Source organism: Kogia breviceps, chromosome X (genome assembly GCF_026419965.1).
Source record: "Kogia breviceps isolate mKogBre1 chromosome X, mKogBre1 haplotype 1, whole genome shotgun sequence".
Classification (NCBI taxonomy): Eukaryota; Metazoa; Chordata; class Mammalia; order Artiodactyla; family Physeteridae; genus Kogia; species Kogia breviceps.
The window spans coordinates 24,405,136-24,424,932 of record NC_081330.1 but is presented as its reverse complement, the minus strand read 5'-3'; the positions used below and the strand labels follow the sequence as shown (position 1 = coordinate 24,424,932).

Sequence of the window (19,797 nt, the reverse complement as noted above, 5' to 3'; positions counted from 1 at the left end):
TTCAAGTGATGTAAATCTTAAAATCTTCCAAATATCACAGTGAATGTTGGATAAAATAGAGTTCTACCAATTCCACACCAAAAAAAACCCCTTTTTCTGTGTTAGTAAGATACTCAAATAGTATATTTATATGTAGTGCTAAGAGCAAGAATTTTGGAGCCAGAAAGACCTGATTACCGATTGGGCTTCCCTACTTATTATTTGTATAACCTTGATTCAGTTACTTAATCTTTCTAAGCCCATTTTCCTTGTAAAAATGTGGATAATAATTTCTTAGATAACGCTGAGATAATCCATGTAAAACTATTAGCACAGACCTAGCATTTTGTTAGTTCTCAATATTTGGTACCTGTGATTATTATTGTTGTTGCAGATACAGATTTACATTTAACATCAGCTCTTTTAGGTCTCCCTTAGGTTGAAAACCTACATGTTCACCAGAATTTGAGAGGGCCCAATATACATTTTTAGTATATGTGTATTATTTAATCAGTGTTAGGGCCTTTTAATTAGATTTTCTAATTGTTTCTGTATATAGAAATACAGTTGGTTTTTGCATATTGACCTCTTATCTGCAATTTTGCTAAATTCACTTTTTAAAGTAAGTTTTTAAAAAAATTCTTAGTATTTTCTATAATATCCAATCAAGTCATTTGCAAATAATGATGATTTTACTTCTTCCTTTCCTACATTTATGCCATTTTTTCCCCAGCCTTATTGTACTGGCTAGGGCATCCAGTAGAATGTTGAATAGAAGTGGTGAGAGTAGATAGCTTTGGATTGTTCCTGATCTTAGGGGAAAAGCATCCAATATTTCAACATTAATTACGTTGTTAGTTATAGGTGTTGTGTAGCTGTTTATTATATTGAGGATGTTTCCTCCTATACCTTTTTTGGCTGAGAAGATTTTTAAATTTTATTGAAATATAGTTGATTTACAGTGTTGTGTTTAATTTCTGCTCTGCAGCAAATTGACTCAGTCATACATATGTATATTCTTTTTCATATTTTTTTGTTATGGTTTATCACAGGATACTGAATATAGTTCCCTTGCTGTACTAGGACCTTGTTGTTTATCCATTTTATACATAATAGTTGGCATCTGCTAATATCCCAGACTCCCAGTCCTTCCCTCCCCCACCTCCCCTCCCCTTTGGCAACCACAAGCCTGTTCTCTGTTAAGTCTGTTTTTGTTTCATAGATATGTTCATTTGTGTCATATTTTAGATTCCATATATAAGTGATATCATATGGTATTTGTCTTTCTCTTTCTGACTGACTTCGCATAGTATGATAATCTCTAGATCCATCCATGTTGCTGCAAATGGCATTATTTCATTCTTTTTTGTGACTGAGTAATATTCCATTGTATGTTTGTGTGTATACACACACACACACACACATACACACACACACACACACACACACACACACACACACACACACACACACACACACACACACATATCTTTCTTTCTTTCTGTTTTGTTTTTTTTCTTTGGGCCGCCCCGCAGGGCATGCAGGCTCTTAGTTTCCTGACCAGGGATCGAACCCGTGCCCCCTGCAGTGGAAGCATGGAGTCTATTTTTTTTTAACATCCTTATTGGAGTATAATTGCTTTACAATAGTTTGTTAGTTTCTGCTTTATAACAAAATGAATCAGCTATACATGTATCCCCATATCTCTTCCCTCTTGCATCTCTCTCCCTCCCACCCTCCCTATCACACCCCCTGTACGTGGTCACAAAGCACCAAGCTGATTCCCTGTGCTATGCAGCTGCTTCCCACTAGCTATCGGTTTTACATTTGGTAGTGTATATATGTCCATGCCACTCTCCCACTTTGTCCCAGCTTACCCTTCCCCCTGCTCATGTCCTCAAGTCTGTTCTGTAGTAGGTCTGCATCTTTATTCCCGTCCTGCCCCTTGATTCTTCATGACCTTTTTTTTTGCTTTAGATTCCGTATATGTGTGTTAGCATACAGTATTTGTTTTTCTCTTTCTGACTTACTTCACTCTGTAGGACAGACTCTAGGTCCATCCATCTCACTACAAATAACTCAATTGCGTTTCTTTTTATGTCTGAGTAATATTCCATTATATATATGTGCCACATCTTCTTTATCCATTCATCTGTCAATACCACATCTTATTTATCCATTCATCTGTCAGTGGACATTTAGGTTGTTTCCATGTCTTTGCTATTGTAAATAGTGCTGCTGTGAACATAGGGGTGCATGTATCTTTTCAAATTATAGTTTTGTCTGGGTATATGCCCAGGAGTGGAATTGCTGGATCATACGGCAACTCTATTTTTAGTCTTTTGAGGAACCTCCATACTGTTTTCCATAGTGGCTGCACCAGTTTACATTCCCACCAACAGTGTTAAGAGGGATCCCTTTTCTCCCCACCCTCTCCAGCATTTATTATTTGTAGACTTTTTAAAGATGCCCATTCTTACTGATGTGAGGGAGGGGATACCTCATTGTAGTTTTGATTTGCATTTCTCTAATAATTAGCAATGATGAGCATCTTTACATGTGCCTCTTGGCCATCTGTATGTCTTCTTTGGAGAAATGTCTATTTAGGTCTTCTGCCCATTTTTTGATTGGGTTGTTGGTTTGATATTGAATTGTATGAACTGTTTGTATATTTTGGAAATTAAGCCCTTTTCAGTCGCATCATTTGCAAATATTTTCTCCCAGTCTGTAGGATGTCTTTTTGTTTTGTTTATGGGTTCCTTTGCTTGCAAAAGCTTATAAGTTTGATTAGGTCCCATTGTTTATTTTTACTTTTATTCCTATTGCCTTAGGAGACTGACCTAAGAAAACATTGGTGCGATTTATGCCAGAATGTTTTGCCTGTCTTTCTCTTCTGGGAGTTTTATGGTGTCTTGTCTTATATTTATTAAGTTTTTAAGCCATTTTGAGTTTATTTTTGTGTATGGTGTGAGGGTGTGTTCTAGCTTCATTGATTTACATGTGGCTGTCCAGCTTTCCCAACACCACTTGCTGAAGAGACCGTCTCTTCCTCATTGTATATTCTTGTCTCCTTTGTTGAAGATTAATTATCCATAGCTGTGTGGGTGCTGAGACGTTTTATCATGAATGGATGTTGAATTCTGTCCAGTGCTTTTTTCTTCATCCCTTGAGATGATTATTTTATCTTTCATTACATTAATGTGATGAATTATGTTGATTGTTGTTTTGAATGTTGAATCAACCTTGCATTCCTAGGATAAACCCCTAGTTGGTCATGATCTGTTATCCTTTTTATATATTGCTGGTTTTAGTTTGCAAATTTTTTTTTTTTTTTTTTTTTTTTTTTGCGGTATGCGGGCCTCTCGCTGTTGTGGCCTCTCCCGTTGCGGAGCACAGGCTCCGGACGCGCAGGCCTAGCGGCCATGGCTCACGGGCTTAGTTGCTCCGCGGCATGTGGGATCCTCCCGGACCAGGGCACGAACCCGTGTCTCCTGCATCGGCAGGCGGATTCTCAACCACTGCGCCACCAGGGAAGCCCCAGTTTGCAAATTTTTTGAGAACATTTTCTCCATGTTCATGCAGGGTGTTGGTATATATATATATTTAATTGTAATGTCTTTGATGGGTTTTGGTATCATGGTAATGCTTGTCCCCTAAAATGAGTCGGGAAGCTGTAGGGCCTTTTTAAGCTTCACAGAATGAAGAGAAATGATTTAGTTATATATTGAATTGATAAGTAATCATGTATTTTGTATTTTAAGTAATCGTTACAGCTCCCATTAAGTTACAATAAATTTATAATATATTTTATAACTGAGAGTAGTTCACCCCTGTAATACAGTTGGCCCACCATATCTGTGGGTTCTGCATCTGTGGATTCAGCCAACAGGGGATTCAACCAATAGTGGATTGAAAATATTTTTTGAAAAATTTTGGAAAGTTCCAAGAAGCAAAACTTGAATTTGCTGTATATTGGCAACTATTTACATAGCATTTACATTGTATTAGGTGTTATAAGTAATCTAGAGATGATTTAAAGTATATGGAAGGATGAGCATAGGTTATGTGCAGATACTACACCATTTTATATAAGGAACTTGAGCATCCTCAGAAAATCTGAGGGGGGTCCTGGAACCAATCCTCTTTAGATACAGAAGGATGACTATATTGAGTCAGGTACTAAATATGCATGCATATAATCTCTTCAAAAATAATTTTCATGTGAATGATTTAATGATTATTGTGAGAAATGTTACTGCCTAGCAGGGTTTACTTATACATAGCAAGCTAAGGCAGTTCTTCTCTGTCCTTCTTCCATTTGACCTCAAAAAACAAATTGTTGTTTGAGTTTGCACATGGTGCCAACAAAGCTTCCATTCTTTTGATTAAGGCTAGTATGATATTTGTCTAAGAGCTCATTGCACTTTTTAAATTTTAGTTACATGAGCACGCAGCATACCTTGTAGATAGCATGTGGGACTGTGCTACTGAGCTGCTGAAAGACTGGGAATGTATGAATAGCTTGTTGCTGGAAGAGCCACTTAGTGGAGAGGAAGGTAAGGATGTTTAATTATGGTATTTTTGTTATCTAGATAATTTTGAAAATAGTTTACTTATTCCATTTCTTTATCTTTTAGCATTAAAATAATGATTCAAAGTCTTTGAATAATTTTGTTTTCATACACATGAATATTATGCTATGTAGAAAGATGTAGTTGCTGTCAATATTCTTTATTTTGTTTTATTATATATTTTTTTGTATCTGTTCATATTTTCATTTCTCAAATTGTGGAGCACTGTTTTACAGATTTGTAATGCTTAGGAAGGTTTAACTTGTTCTGATCCTTTTTGTGATATAGTAATGGGATTTTCTTTAGTACATTAGGTCAGATTCTGTCACAGGCAGAAGGAACTGTTATGTAATATTATAAATGGCATATAAAAAAAAGAAATAGGTTAACTTTCTGATTTTTTTTTTCAGCGCTAACGGACAGACAAGAGAGTGCTCTGATTGAAATAATGCTTTGTACCATTAGGCAAGCTGCTGAATGTCATCCTCCTGTGGGGAGAGGGACAGGAAAAAGGGTATGCCAACATATTTTCAGTATTCTAAATTATATGTCTCTTTTTCAATATCTTTTTTAAAGTTCTTATTTGTAACCATATAATCAAATTTTTGAATCTTAAATTTTATTTTTCAGGCGATCTTTGCTTATAAATATGTGTTAGAAGTAAATTTTAAAGCATTAGCAATTTGCGAAATCCTCGTTTCTTCCATAAGATAATTTGTGAGTTAACTACAGGAGATGCAGTGGTTGACAGTAACTACAGGAGATACAGTGATTGACAGTCCTTGCCTTTAAAGACCGCATGTTGTGCAACATTTTAGAATGGTGTATTTGTCTGTTTTGGTTTATTTATAGATTTGCTTTCTTTTTCTTTTAATAGAAGTTAGAAATAAAGACAGGATAATCATTCATTAAAATGGGGGAAATTCCTATTTCCTGGGATTTGATTTTAATGCATTATTTCAAAGTTCACATATATTTGTATTGTAGACCAGAATTGCACAGGCTTTCAAACTTTGTGAAGCACAAAAATACATTTTTATATTGTGACCTAGTATACATCTCTATATATGTGTTTGTGTATAACTGAAACAGAATTTCATCAAACAATACTGCAACTTATGTGATGCATTCTATTTTCCTTTGTTTTCTTTTCGTGGTTTATTTTCCTTGTTTTTCTAATTGCTGGTCGTTACTTATGTTGAATTCATAACTCATGGATCATGGCACAACTTATAGTAGACTGAAATCCTACTCAATCCTAAAGCTCCTAAACTACATTTCCTAACTGCTTCTCCTTTCATCCAAAGTAGAGTTAGTTAATCTAATTGGGTATTGATTTTGCCTCTAGACCTATTCAAAGTGTTGCTATTTTTAAAAAATATAATGTGCAAGCTATTCTCTTTGTTACTTTTGGGTTTCAAGTTTTATAGTAGAAACTCTTGTATCCATCATTTAAAATGTCATTTTATTACTTATTTTGGATATCTTAACTTAAAGTTGAGCACCTAACAGTGTCCGTGGGCTTATTAATAAATACTTAGAAACTTTGTTGTGTTAACCTAGGTGCTAACAGCAAAGGAGAAGAAGACCCAGTTGGATGACAGGACAAAAATCACTGAACTTTTTGCTGTGGCCCTTCCTCAGTTATTAGCTAAAGTAAGTTTGTGTCAGTATCAGGAGTGTTACTAAGAAATTACAAGTTTTGTTTGGAAGTGCCACACAGAATTTTGTACTTATAATATTTACTTACCATTCTTGTGATGTTTTTGACATGATTTTCTTTTTTTTTTTTTATTTCAAAGTACTCTGTAGATGCTGAAAAGGTGACTAACTTGTTGCAATTGCCACAATACTTTGATTTGGAAATATATACCACTGGACGATTAGAAAAGGTATGGTGTTTCTGTGTATAAAAAACTTTGAAGAAAAATTGGTGTGGTTTTTCTTTTTTCTTGGCCTCTCCCGTTGTGGAGCACAGGCTCCGGATGCGCAGGGTCAGCGGCCATGGCTCACGGTTCCAGCCGCTCCAGGGCATGTGGGATCCTCCCAGACCGGGACACGAACCCGTGTCCCTGCATCAGCAGGCAGACCCTCAACCACTGCGCCACCAGGGAAGCCCCGAAATATTGTTAACTTAGTTCATCCCATCATATTGTTTATTTATATTTTTGAAATATGTTTTTGTAACTTTTAATGTAAAAGGAAACCTGTATCTTGTATGCCATATATATTTTAGATAAGGTGGATTTAGAGAATGGCACTAATGAGGTTTTCCTTTGATTCATGCCCATATCCATACCATCATTGCTAGCCATTATGTGACTATATCACTGAGCATTTATGGAGATTAGGGGTGGGTAACTGGATAATAACAAATGCAAAATGAAAAGCAAAATGAAAGCAGCTAATATCCATTGAATACATTTACTGTGTTCCAGGAACATATGTATTTATATGTATTAACATCTCACCAAGGCCCTATGAGATAGGTAATATTCCTGTTGAAGTTGGGGAAGTAAGTTTGGGTGGGTCAGTGCATTTATTTATTATGATTAGAAGAACTTAATGTATGCCCTGCTGGTTGTAAAGTCACTGTGTTTGAAGCTTTTCATCCCGGTTGTGTAGTCATTTTATGCCTATCATATATACCTTAGTTTTAATGAAGAAAACTTTGATTTTGCAGCATTTGGATGCCTTATTACGACAGATCCGGAATATTGTAGAGAAGCACACAGATACAGATGTTTTGGAAGCATGTTCTAAAACTTATCACGCACTCTGTAATGAAGAGTTCACAATTTTCAACAGAGTAGATATTTCAAGAAGTCAACTGATAGACGAGTTGGCCGATAAATTTAACCGGCTTCTTGAAGATTTTCTGCAAGAGGTATATATTACAAGTATCTTGTCAGCTGTGCCCCACTGCGCACCCCCCACCCCACCCCCCGGAATCAAATTAGTCACCAGTCTTGGTGATAATCCCTAGTAGTCTGTTGAAAAGTCATTCAGACTTTTTGTTCTATGATTCATCGTGATACTATTATTCATCCACCAAAATAGGAAGGTGGCAAGAATCTGCGACTAAGAGAAGGTGAAAGCAAAGCTAACATCTTTCCCCCTTTTTTTAATTTAAAGAAATGATCTGGGAAGTTTCCAGGGTTTAGTTGAACAAGAGGCTGTTAGGGAACAGGGTGTTAACAGAACAGAAAAGTTGAGCTAGACTGTGGCCATGTAACCTCAAAAATTGGGGTTTTTGTTTTGCGGTAGGTGGGCCTCTCACTGTTGTGGCCTCTCCCATTGCGGAGCACGGGCTCCGGTCGCGCAGGCTCAGCGGCCATGGCTCACGGGCCCAGCCGCTCTGCGGCATGTGGGATCTTCCCGGATCGGGGCACGAAGCCGTGTCCCCTGCATCGGCAGGTGGACTCTCAACTACTGTGCCACCAGGGAAGCCCTGAAAGTTTATTTATGGTCTTTGATATTATAAAGCCTTGATAAATTATAGCCACTGTCCATTTTGTTGTTTTGTTGTTCTGTTGTATTTCCAAAGAGGCTTAAGTGTGGTACTCAAATACACTTGTATTTTTATTGTGATTTTTATCTTTTCTGGAAAGGTACACTTAACAGTTTAATTGATTTGCATAAAGTAAAAAGTTGTGATTCTCAAATTAATGCATTTAGCCTTTTCCACATCACTTTTGTCATTAATGCTATAAAAATGATATGGACTTTTATAATTTCCAGTTATTTTGTTTAGCCGTTACTTCTTTAACTTCCTTATTTCTGTGTATAACGTTTCATGCTTATTATGTTTTGCCTAATTGGAGGTTTGTGCAAATATGTTGATGTACAATGATCACATTCTTAAAAATTGTAATGGCTCTACTATTGGCTGGATATGATTCTGATTAGGACAAGTTAATTTAAAATCAAGCTATGGTTTGTTAATTAAGTTTAATTACTTACCTTGTATAAAAATTGATGGTGAAAAACAAGCAGTTTTTTGAGAGACCTGGGGTTTAATACAGTAAGTTCGATAGTATTTTTTAAAATTTGTAAGTTTCTTATAATGAAACTCATAAAATTTTCAAAAACTTAAGTTACTCTAAATTGGAAAGTTGATACCCAGAAAAAGGATTAGTATATCTAGTCCTTATGCAGAGGATTTTTTTCCAAATTAATTTTAATTGGTCTGATATATCTTTCTTGAGCACTATGTTTCATTTACTTAGTAGATTTTTGTCCTTTAGGTATTATCTTTTATGATCTCTTGCTTGTCCTCTAATATATTTCTCTTTATTGTCCCAATGCATTTATTACTGTGAAAGAGTAGATGTCTTCGTTGTTTTGTGTCAAGATCACTTAAAGGAAAAAAGGAGAATGTCATTCAGTTTTTCTCTCTTGGGTATAATGTATCTGTTACAACAACTCTGTGTTGACCCATTATTCTGGCCACATTGCTTTAAATTTGGCCAGGTCTAAGTATTGAATGACAAAGTTTTTTTGTGGTTTTTAATTAGGTTATTCTTTATTTTCAAGGTGTGGAAATCACCAATGTGATAGCCTAAGATTTTTCACTTTTGTGGTTATTAATGTTTAATATGATATAATTAACATTCATAGGGTGAAGAACCTGATGAAGATGATGCATATCAGGTATTGTCAACATTGAAGAGAATCACTGCTTTTCATAAGTAAGTTGAATCTTAAAGTTTCTGATTTCTTAAGACTGTAGCAAAATCAGAACCAAATTGCATGTTTTGGGATTATAGTATTAGATTTTTTGCTGGATTTCTTGTGCTTTTGGGAAAAAAGTACTTGATAGAGTCATGTTGTAAATTGGGGAACAACAAATTATCAACTAATTTACTTTTTTTAAATACACATTTTTTTGTTGTTCTTGTGGGCGCATTTTAGAAAGTTTACTACATTTTACTTTAATAGTATTCTGTTAACACTCAAGTCCAGAACAAGTGTGATTAAGCTTAACTTTTTAATATAACTGAATTCTTTTTTACAGTGCCCATGATCTTTCAAAGTGGGATTTGTTTGCTTGTAATTACAAACTATTGAAAACCGGAATTGAAAATGGAGACATGCCTGAACAGGTTTTTATTTATTTACAAGTTACATATTTAACTTTGAGAAAGAAGACTTGTGACTTTTAAAATTTAACTGTATTCTCTTTGTTCTTTTATAGATTGTTATTCATGCACTGCAATGCACTCACTATGTAATCCTTTGGCAGCTTGCAAAGATAACTGAAAGCAGCTCTACAAAGGTTTGTGGTGGTTCAGTGGCGTCTTTATTAAATAGCATTAACTTTTCAGCAAACTTAAACATAAGACATATCAATAAAATCTTGCTTATTTCTAATCTACTGTTTAGGCATGTGTACTTTTAAAAACAGTTATTTGTAGTTTGATGTATATTCAGTGAAAGAACGTTAATATGTTTTGTTTAGGGTATGATTCTAAATTTAAAAAATCACATTTGTTCGTGGCATAATTTATGGATTTCCATATCATTCTCAAAAGTGCTGGCTACGTAAAGAACTACAGATTTTGTAAATCATGACCAAGAGCCTTTGAAACATACAGATACAGCTATTGGGTTATATAAATTAATTACTATAAACCACCTGTCCCTAGATCTTATGCCTTGTATTGTTTTGGGATCTCCTTATTCATACTCAGGATCAGGATCTCTGTACTGATGTTCCACACTCATGATAAATCACTTTCTGGTTGAGTGTAATGTGCCAGCTACTAGGTCATAGTACTTTCAAATTTTTATCTGTAATGGTAATCCTTGATGTGTTTAGTAATTGAACTAAACAGTACTGCCTTTTTCATTTGTAAATTAGAAACTTAAACTCGTACTTGTAGTAGTAAATGTTGCCTTAAATATTATTTGGGCACATTTTAATAAATATTAAGTAATTTCTATAAGCTATAGAATTTAGCTGTTCATAGTTATTTTCCTCAGAAAGGAATCCTCTTGATAATCAGTTTGTTTTGCATAAAATCACAGAATAATTTTAGAATTTTTTTGAGGTTTTTAAGCACAAGATGCAATTATATCTACCAATGGATATTTTCCCACTTGAAAAGACAATGTAGTACTGTTGTTAAAATAGTGTACTTTTTGTCAGACACCCAAAAAGTTTTTAATTCAATATCAAGCTTGTAGTAGGAACAGTGACTGTATTAGCAAATATGATTGCTCACCTAAATCAAAAGCATTGAGTTAAAAATTAACATGGGAAAAAAGGTAATACTTTTAGTAGAGGAAAGAGGGTAAAAATGAAGGTTATTAAATGCAAAAGTTATTTCTACTGAAGCTTGGATGAGTTTTCTTCACCAAATCAATCTCTAAGTTAAACCTGTTTTTATTTAACTTGCCTATTACATATACCAAATGTATACTGATACTCTATCGTTTGGCATCCAGTATCAGGAGACGGGCCACAGGTTATGCCTTAAATAAATTAGTGTGGCTGATCTTTATAAAGTAGTTTTCTATTTTAAATTAACTGGTGTAAATATTTAGAAAAAGAAAAAAATTCTTAAAAAAATTTAGAAAAAGAAAAAATTCATCCTTTTAGTGTAGGTTTATGAGACATTAAAATTTTTTTTTTCTTAAGTGGAGTAATACCACAAAACTAATTTTTCTTTGGTCCCTCTCTGTTTTTAAAAAGCATAACCACTATCCTACAAGTGAAAAATGAAACATGCTGTCCCTTTTTTATCATTTATTTTATTCCATTCATCAGTCGGCCACCCATCAAATTACAGAGCAAGGATGGAACATAAATCTTTACTTGTTAAGCATTGTGACGTAGTGGATTTATATGGATAGCCATATATAGTCATATAAGTTTTCTCATTCTAAAGGACCCAGATCATGTAGGATATTATCCGTTAATATACCTGGTATTTTTTTTTTTTGAGAAAATTTTATTCTTATATACAGATGCTTTTTCTATATTATGATATTTGGCTTTGAGTGAATATTCTAACACTCAGCTTTGTGAAAACATATATTTACTACACCACCAGTATTTATATATTCATTAATGATATACATGTACTAATAGTCTGAGGATTTTAAGTACTAGGCCTACAATATTAAATACATAGTAAATTAAGTGTATTACAGAATGAACAGAGAAATGGAAATTGAAAAAGGCTGAGTTAAAGATGATATAAACAATGTTTTTAAATGGCAGCTAATTATCAGGAATATACCTGGTTTTTTTTTTTTTGCGGTACGCGGGCCTCTCACTGTTGTGGCCTCTCCCATTGCGGAGCACAGGCTCCGGACGCGCAGGCTTAGCGGCCACGGCTCACGGGCCCAGCCGCTCCGCAGCATGTGGGATCTTCCCGGACCGGGGCATGAACCCGTGTCCCCTGCATCGGCAGGCGGACTCTCAACCACTGCGCCACCAGGGAAGACCCTGTCTTTTTCTTTTTAAATAAGTTTTACCATTTCTTTTTTTTTTACTTTTTTAAAAAACTTTATTTTATTTATTTATTTAGGGATGTGTTGGGCCTTTGTTGCTGTGCGCAGGCTTTCTCCATTTGTGGCGAGTGGGGGCTTCTCTCTGTTGCGGAGCACAGGCACTAGGCGCACAGGCTTCAGTAGTTGTGACTCGCAGGCTCTAGAGCACAGGCTCAGTAGTTGTGGCACATGGTCTTAGTTGCTCCACGGCATGTGGGATCTTCCCGGACCAGGGCTTGAACCCGTGTCCCCAGCTTTGGCAGGCGGACTCTCAACCCCTGCGCCACCAGGGAAGCCCTACCTGGTGTTTTTAAGGCTGCAATTTGTTGAGATTTTAAAAGTGGTTTTTGTTTTCCTTTTTGGTAAATAATAAAGAATTTAAATCTGATGTACAAGCAGAGTTAACATAGTTAAATATATGGTGATGTTTTATGTAATTTAAAATATCTTAAATACTGAATGAGTTTTTAATACAGTATTTTAAAATGCTCATGTTAAATCTTTTCAAGGAGGACTTGCTGCGTTTAAAGAAACAGATGAGGGTATTCTGTCAGATATGTCAGCATTACCTGACCAACGTGAATACCACCGTTAAAGAACAGGTTAGTAATTACTATAGATAGCAGTCTTTTGTAAGCAACCCTGAATAAATATCTGAACTAATATAGAAAATTTAAGAACTACTGAAATTGGGCAAAGTAGAAATATCTTGTATCTGTCTGTGTATATACCATGCTCAAAAAATAGATTAACATTAATTCCATGTGGAGCATTATAGATTACCCTCATATTGCAGTTATTCTGTTATTGTTTCTTTATGCCACACATGGTAAACAGACCCATATATACAAAGTAGGTGTATGCAGTTACATAAATTATTCCTGAAAGCAACAAGTATAACAGGTATGCCTCAGGGAGGAAAGGTCCATCTGGTTTTGTTATCTCTGAGAGTATTATCAGATGTTGGCATTCCTGCCCATCCTGATTGTGTGAGTTATTTTTTCTTATGTGGACTTTGAAATAAAAATTTCAATCACTTCCGTCTTCAGAGTGTTACCTTCCCACCCCATATGCCCTCTTGATTCCATTGCTGCTAAGCTTCTCAATCTGGAAATACATTGTTACTTAGTGCCATGGCTAGTTTTCCCATCTGTAAAATAACTTCTGATCCTGGGACCAGGAGCGTATTTAGTTTTGAACTGTAACAATAAAGGACTTGGGACATTTTCTTCTCTACAATTCAGATAAGAGGGACAAAATTTCAGAAGGTAGTAAAATGAGATTATAGTTAATGTCTTAGAATAGGATTTCAATGAAGTATACACTGATCCAAACTTAATACATGAAGTATTACTTGATATATTTTCATAGGCCACCAAGATACTCAGCTTAATATTACATATTTCTTACAGTCTTAGCACATAATTCCTTATGGGTTATTATGTACAATCTCCTTTATATATAATCTGTTGTTCAAGCCTTGGAGATTAATTATTTGGTCATTAAATAGCCTGTGTACTAGTCTTCCTAACAGCTTCCAGGAATATGTCCTGGTTAGCTCACAAGACCTGTCAGTTCACCTAATTAGTAAATGTCACCATGCTTATCACTGTGTGTCCTTACTGTGTATGTTGCAAACGCTTTTGTAAACTCAAATATCTTGATAGGTCTAAATTGTTACTATAGTAGTAAAATGAGAGGAAGAGACCAAAAGAAGAGGTAAAAGCATAGAGAAAAAATAAATGTGGTTAGTTCCAAAAAGGCAAAGCTATTATTAAAATCTGCTTTGAGCTCTATATTATAATCTGTCCTTCTAGTAGTAGTCTTCCATTAAATGTAATTTTCTGTTTGACTTTGTGATCACAAAATTTTATTTTCCTTATCCCTTCCCAACAAATAATTAAATTGTTTCCAGTTACCTTCTGACTACTTTTACCAGTGTTTGACTCTATTTAAAACTCCTGGCAGAGTTTTTATAAAGCTCCTCAAGATATAACTTCTTCCCCCCCCAAATATATATATATATAACTTCAGCTTTATTTATTGCTTGCTTTATTTATTTATTTATTTATTTATTTATTTACTTAGCTGTGCCAGGTCTTAGTTGTGGCACGTGGGATCTTTAGTTGTGGCATACGAACTCTTAGTTGTGACATGCGGGATCTAGTTCCCTGACCAGGGATCGAACCCAGACCCCCTGCATTGGGAGCGTGGAGTCTTAGCCACTGGACCACCAGGGAAGTCCCACTTCAGCCTTATGTTTATCATACTGTCAGGTTTGCCTGATGATTAGTAAGCAGACCCACACTTGGTTATGTTTTTTTTACTTAATCATCACATACACTGACAATGAGAGTGCTTAAAAAGTCCTATAGATTTTGTGATCTTTCTTCTAAGAGATCTTCTAGGAGATATTCATCTTCTTGGTATAAGTGTTTTTCTTCCATAGAAGAAAAGAATGGTACCAAGTTTATACATTATTTGATATTTGAGAATGTATACCATGAGACATTGTGGTATAGTGTAAAGGGTGGGGTTTGGAGTCAGAAAAGCTGAGATTGAGTCCTAATTGCATGTTTTGATGATGTTAACATATTGTACAAATCACTTACAAAATTAAAAGAAAATTGCTGATAATTAAAAAGAATATTTGTGAAATTATCTTGCAGTTAGTAAATCACAATGCAAATATCAGTTATTGTTGGAAAAAATTACACTCTTCACTTTTAAAATCTTAGGAAAATACTAGACATTGCTTTTTCTTATGAGTTTCAAATATCGAAAGTTGGATTTTATTTCCACATTAAGTATGTAAGTTACTTGTGACAGTTCGTGAAAAACTTTGGTTTATGGCATGCTATCCTTTTTTTTTTATTTTTTTTAATTTTTTTTTTATACTAGGCCTTCACTATTCTATGTGATATTTTGATGATCTTCAGCCATCAGATTATGTCAGGAGGGCGTGACATGTTAGAGCCATTAGTTTACACCCCTGATTCTTCATTGCAGTCTGAGTTGCTCAGCTTTATTCTGGATCATGTCTTCATTGAACAGGATGATGACAATAACAGTGCAGGTAATTTTATTGCCATCTTTTTGTTAAATCTGTGTATCTACTATAAATCAAATTTAATTAACAGCAATGTAAAGTGTTACACTACTGTTTGATATTTTATTCTTAAAACATGAAACACAGGTACATTTTCCAGTGCAATTTGTGTTCATTGCTTGTAACATTGTAAAGACAACGTGGTATCATAGAGCATAGGCTTTGGAATCAAATCTTTGTTTCTCACTAGTTGTGAGCTTGATTTTCTAATTTGTAGCTACCTTACAGAACTGTACAAGTTAATTAAATTGAGCAAAGTGACTAGTATAGTGCCTGGGCATGTAGTAGGTAGGTACTCAACAAAATTTACTTCTCTTTCCCCTTAATCATTGGTAATACCAATATTCAAGTAATTAGAGCAGAATAAAGTGTTTCTTTAAATGACCTTTTTGTTGTCTACTTTCATAGCATAATTTTTCTGTAAAAGTCTGGGGCAGTACAGAATGTTACAGGTAAATAATGAAACCAACCTTGCCTAGTGTTAAGTTACTCTTTGCACCCTAATTGCATACACAGATGCCTTACTTGAACAAGAAATCGTGGAAAAACAGTTAGTATTTGGTGACTTCTTCTGGGGTGTTTTTTTTTTTTTCCAATTTGAAGTTAAACTTGAAGGATATATAACATCAGTATGTGTATGTCCATACATAAACTGGCACATCACTGCAAAGCTTTTAACTATATATAATTCTAGACATGGCTTGTAGCTTATTTTTTAATCAATAGAGAGTTTTGTTCTCAAGTATTAAAAACTTAACCAGAACAGAATTGAGAAACCTTAGTAGCCAAAACAGATATCAAAATCCATGTACTAAAGTTTATATACTTAGAATTTTCCACCATTCACTTTCAGCTATTGGTTTAGTTACACTTTATTTTTAACATTCATTTGACATTTATTGGTCAGCAGGCAGTATACTAGATGCTATGAATATCAAAAAAATGAGACATGGTCTTTTCCTTTAAGAATTCAATTCAAGTGGAAAAGACGTATCTAAAAACAAGTAATTATAATGTGATTTGATAAGTAATAGAGGTAGGTACAAAGTGTTGTGGGCATGTAGAAGAAGTTCTAACTGTTCTGTAGGAGTCAAAACACCATTGAAATAAGCTAACATCAGAAATGGAAAAGAATAAAATGTAACACATTTGTATATACTGACCACCAGCATTTATCAAATTTTGCTCTGTTTGTTTCAGATTTGTTTTTTAAAGGAATAGATAGATACAAAAGAAGCCCTTGTTTATATCCCTCCCCATCCCATTATTCTTTTTCCCTAGAGATAACTGCTATCCTGAATTTGCTGTTTATAGTGCGTTTGCATTTTAATTTTATTTTACTAGGAATTTATGTATCTTTTAACAATATGTAGTTTATTTTCTGTTGCTAGCTTCCACATAAATGGTATCATGTTGAACATTTTATTTTTCATAAATGGTATCATGTTGAACATTTTATTTTTCATCTTGCTTTTTTGAGTTAACATTATTTGTGAAATTTGTCAGTATTGACGTGGTTATAGCTTATTCATCCTGACTGCTGAATATTATGTGATATGAATTAACCACACTTTATCCATTTTCATATTGACGAACATTTAGATTGTTTCCATCTTTTCTCCTATTATAAATTGTGTTACAAAAATGTTCTTATACTTATCTCCTTGAGCACATGTGCAAATGCTTTTCTAGTGTGTACAGGCATACCTCCTTTTATTGCACTTCGTAGATACTGTGTAGTTTTATAAATTGAAGGTTTGTGACAGCCCTTCATCACACATGTCTGTGGGTGCCATTTTTCCAATAGCATTTGTTCTCTTCATGTTTCTGTGTCTTTTTTTGGTAATTCTTGCAACATTTCAAACTTTTCCATTATTATTATATTTGTCATGGTGATCTGTGATCAGTGATCTTTGATGTTACTACTACAACTCGCATGAAAGCTTAGATGATTAGCATTTTTTTAGTAATGAAATGTTTAATTAACGTATGTACATGTTTTTATTTTTTATTTTTTTTAGATGTTGGGGGTAGGAGTTTATTAATTAATTTATTTATTTTTGCTGTGTTGGGTCTTCGTTTCTGTGCGAGGGCTTTCTCTAGTTGTGGCAAGTGGGGACCACTCTTCATCGCGGCGCGCAGGCCTCTTGCTATCGCGGCCTCTCTTGTTGTGGAGCACAGGCTCCAGATGTGCAGGCTCAGTAGTTGTGGCTCACGGGCCTAGTTGCTCCGCGGCATGTGGGATCTTCCCAGACCAGGGCTCGAACCCGTGTCCCCTGCATTAGCAGGCAGATTCTCAACCACTGCGCCACCAGGGAAGCCCTGTACATGTTTTTAGACATAATGCTATTGTACACTTAGTAAGACTACAGTATAGTGTAAGCATAACTTTTATATGAACTGGGAAACCAAAAAATTCATGTGACTCATTGTAGTATTCCCTTTATTGCGGTGGTCTAATCAAACCTGCAGTATCTCCGAGGTGTGCCTGTCTACCTAAGAGTGGCATTGCTAGATTATATAGTCTATGTGCATCTTAAACTTGACCACAAGTTGCCAAATTATTCTCCAAAGTGGTTTTATTCTTTTATCCTCCCACCAGCAACATATGATGGTTTCCATTGCTTTTCATACTCATCTAACCCCCGGTATTGTAGACCCATGGTTATTTGATTTGTTAGCCCACATCAGACTAGAAGGGGAGAATAAAATAGGGAATGCTTCTAGAGGCACTGGCAACACATAATATTAATGGCAACTGACATCTATGAAAGGCTCAGTGTGTTAGACACTTCTCTAACATTCTTTAATCCCCACAAGAGAAAAAGGAGGCTAATTTTTGATAAGTAAGAAGTGAAGAAACCTAAAAATCAGGGCTCAAAAAACTCTTAATATCTGGGTAGCTTAGTCTGTAGGGGGAATAAGTCTGTATCCCTCTAGTTCCTGAGAACATTACCAAACAATGATTGGAAACAATATTGTATAGAAATCCATTATAATCACAGGTCATTAAGAAAAAGTTAGTTTGTATGTTCAGTATACGCTTTTAAAAGAATGAACAGTACGTTTTAGGTTTCTAAGCAAATGACTTTGGCATTCTGGAATAGGCACTTTTGATAACAGAAACTTCGGATTCGGATGGTCTGTCTTAAACAAATTCCTATTCTTAAAATTTGGTTTTTATTTACTAGCAGTTATCAAGGATTATCAGAGACAGGGTAAAATAAATACTTGTTTAAAAAGAGTTCTTATTTTATACACAGTATTTTTTATGTAAGTAATTTCATTTGTAAAATTTGTCAAGAGGAAAATTCTTTGCATAGCTTTTTATGTAAAAGGCTTCATTACAATTTTATGGACAGTATCAAATAATTTCAGAATCCTTTGGCAGTACTTGGAGGCTGTAATCCGGCTTTCTCAACTATGAATTTGGAAATAATTTTGTCCCTTTGATAACTGAATATCAAGATCTCACATAATGGATCAGAGCAGATATATGTGAAGTTACCTTAAAAAGACAGAATGGTTTCTAAGCCAGTCTAACTGAATATCTGTAATATGTATAAAGGAAGTATCTGTCAATAAAAGTTGGGTTTGAGGTTGGGTGGGGTCATCTTTAGAAGGGATAGGAGAATTTCTGAGGTTGTCTGCCCCTAGGGAAGAAAGAGCCTTACCCAACAGATACTGAATATGCAGGTCTCATCGTTAAACTATCCTGCTAGGGAAGTAGATTAATGTGTTAGGCAAGCTTAGCCTGATTTCACTAAACATCAGTTCCTCTCATTCACTCCACTTGTTCCTGTTCCATGTTCACTAAACAGCCTTCTGATTTGACGTCACAAAAATTTTGTGTATTGGAATAAATGGGCTGGTCATTCATGAAGATATTGAGTGATTATAATTTTTATTTTATTTAAATGTTTTTTCCCTTATTTTTCAAATTCTCCAAAATAAAGATGTTTTGTATTGAATTTGTTGTATACACTCACATGCGCGCGCGCGCGCACACGCACACACACACACACACACACACACACACACACACACACACACACACACACACACACACACACACACACACACACACACACACACACACACACACACACACACACACACACGGCTGAAGTAAAATACAGATGGCTTAACATTGGAAACCTTTTTCCCCAGATGGTCAGCAGGAAGATGAAGCCAGTAAAATTGAAGCTCTGCACAAAAGGAGAAATTTACTTGCAGCGTTTTGTAAGCTAATTGTATATACTGTGGTGGAGATGAATACAGCTGCAGATATCTTTAAGCAGTATATGAAGGTAAAGTTGAAAAATGGATAGTGAGATATTTTTACGTCGCTTTTATGTTTGGTTGCCATTGAATTTTTTAATAGTAAATTACTTTTCTAGTGTAAAAAATCTCTTGAAATATTTAACATTTTCAGTAAATTTTCTCATACCTCCGATCCTCCATTAATGGACAATTTGGGTTTATTGAGTTCATTTGTGTTTGGAATATTGCAAACAGCTTGTCTTAGGTTAACTGTCACTAATAGAAATTGCTTTTGTGATTTAGTTTAAAACAACAGGATGGTGTCCCTCCCCTGCTTGATGTAACAAAAAAGTGTTTAGGAGTCAGAGAACCAGA

At 35.0% G+C, this 19,797-nt stretch overlaps 1 protein-coding gene across 4 annotated transcripts in view; it reads left to right on the top strand.

Moving 5' to 3' along the window:
• Positions 1-19,797, top strand: part of STAG2 (STAG2 cohesin complex component) — a 120,610-nt gene that overhangs the window by 77,523 nt on the left and 23,290 nt on the right. For all 4 annotated transcript variants that reach the window (XM_059050058.2, XM_059050056.2, XM_059050053.2 and 1 more), the window contains exons 15-25: positions 4,418-4,535; positions 4,961-5,064; positions 6,114-6,206; positions 6,353-6,442; positions 7,234-7,437; positions 9,171-9,241; positions 9,568-9,655; positions 9,748-9,828; positions 12,560-12,652; positions 14,952-15,126; positions 19,330-19,469. In XM_059050058.2, coding sequence (XP_058906041.1) covers positions 4,418-4,535; positions 4,961-5,064; positions 6,114-6,206; positions 6,353-6,442; positions 7,234-7,437; positions 9,171-9,241; positions 9,568-9,655; positions 9,748-9,828; positions 12,560-12,652; positions 14,952-15,126; positions 19,330-19,469 — 1,257 coding nt within the window. The remainder of the gene's footprint in view (positions 1-4,417; positions 4,536-4,960; positions 5,065-6,113; positions 6,207-6,352; positions 6,443-7,233; positions 7,438-9,170; positions 9,242-9,567; positions 9,656-9,747; positions 9,829-12,559; positions 12,653-14,951; positions 15,127-19,329; positions 19,470-19,797) is intronic.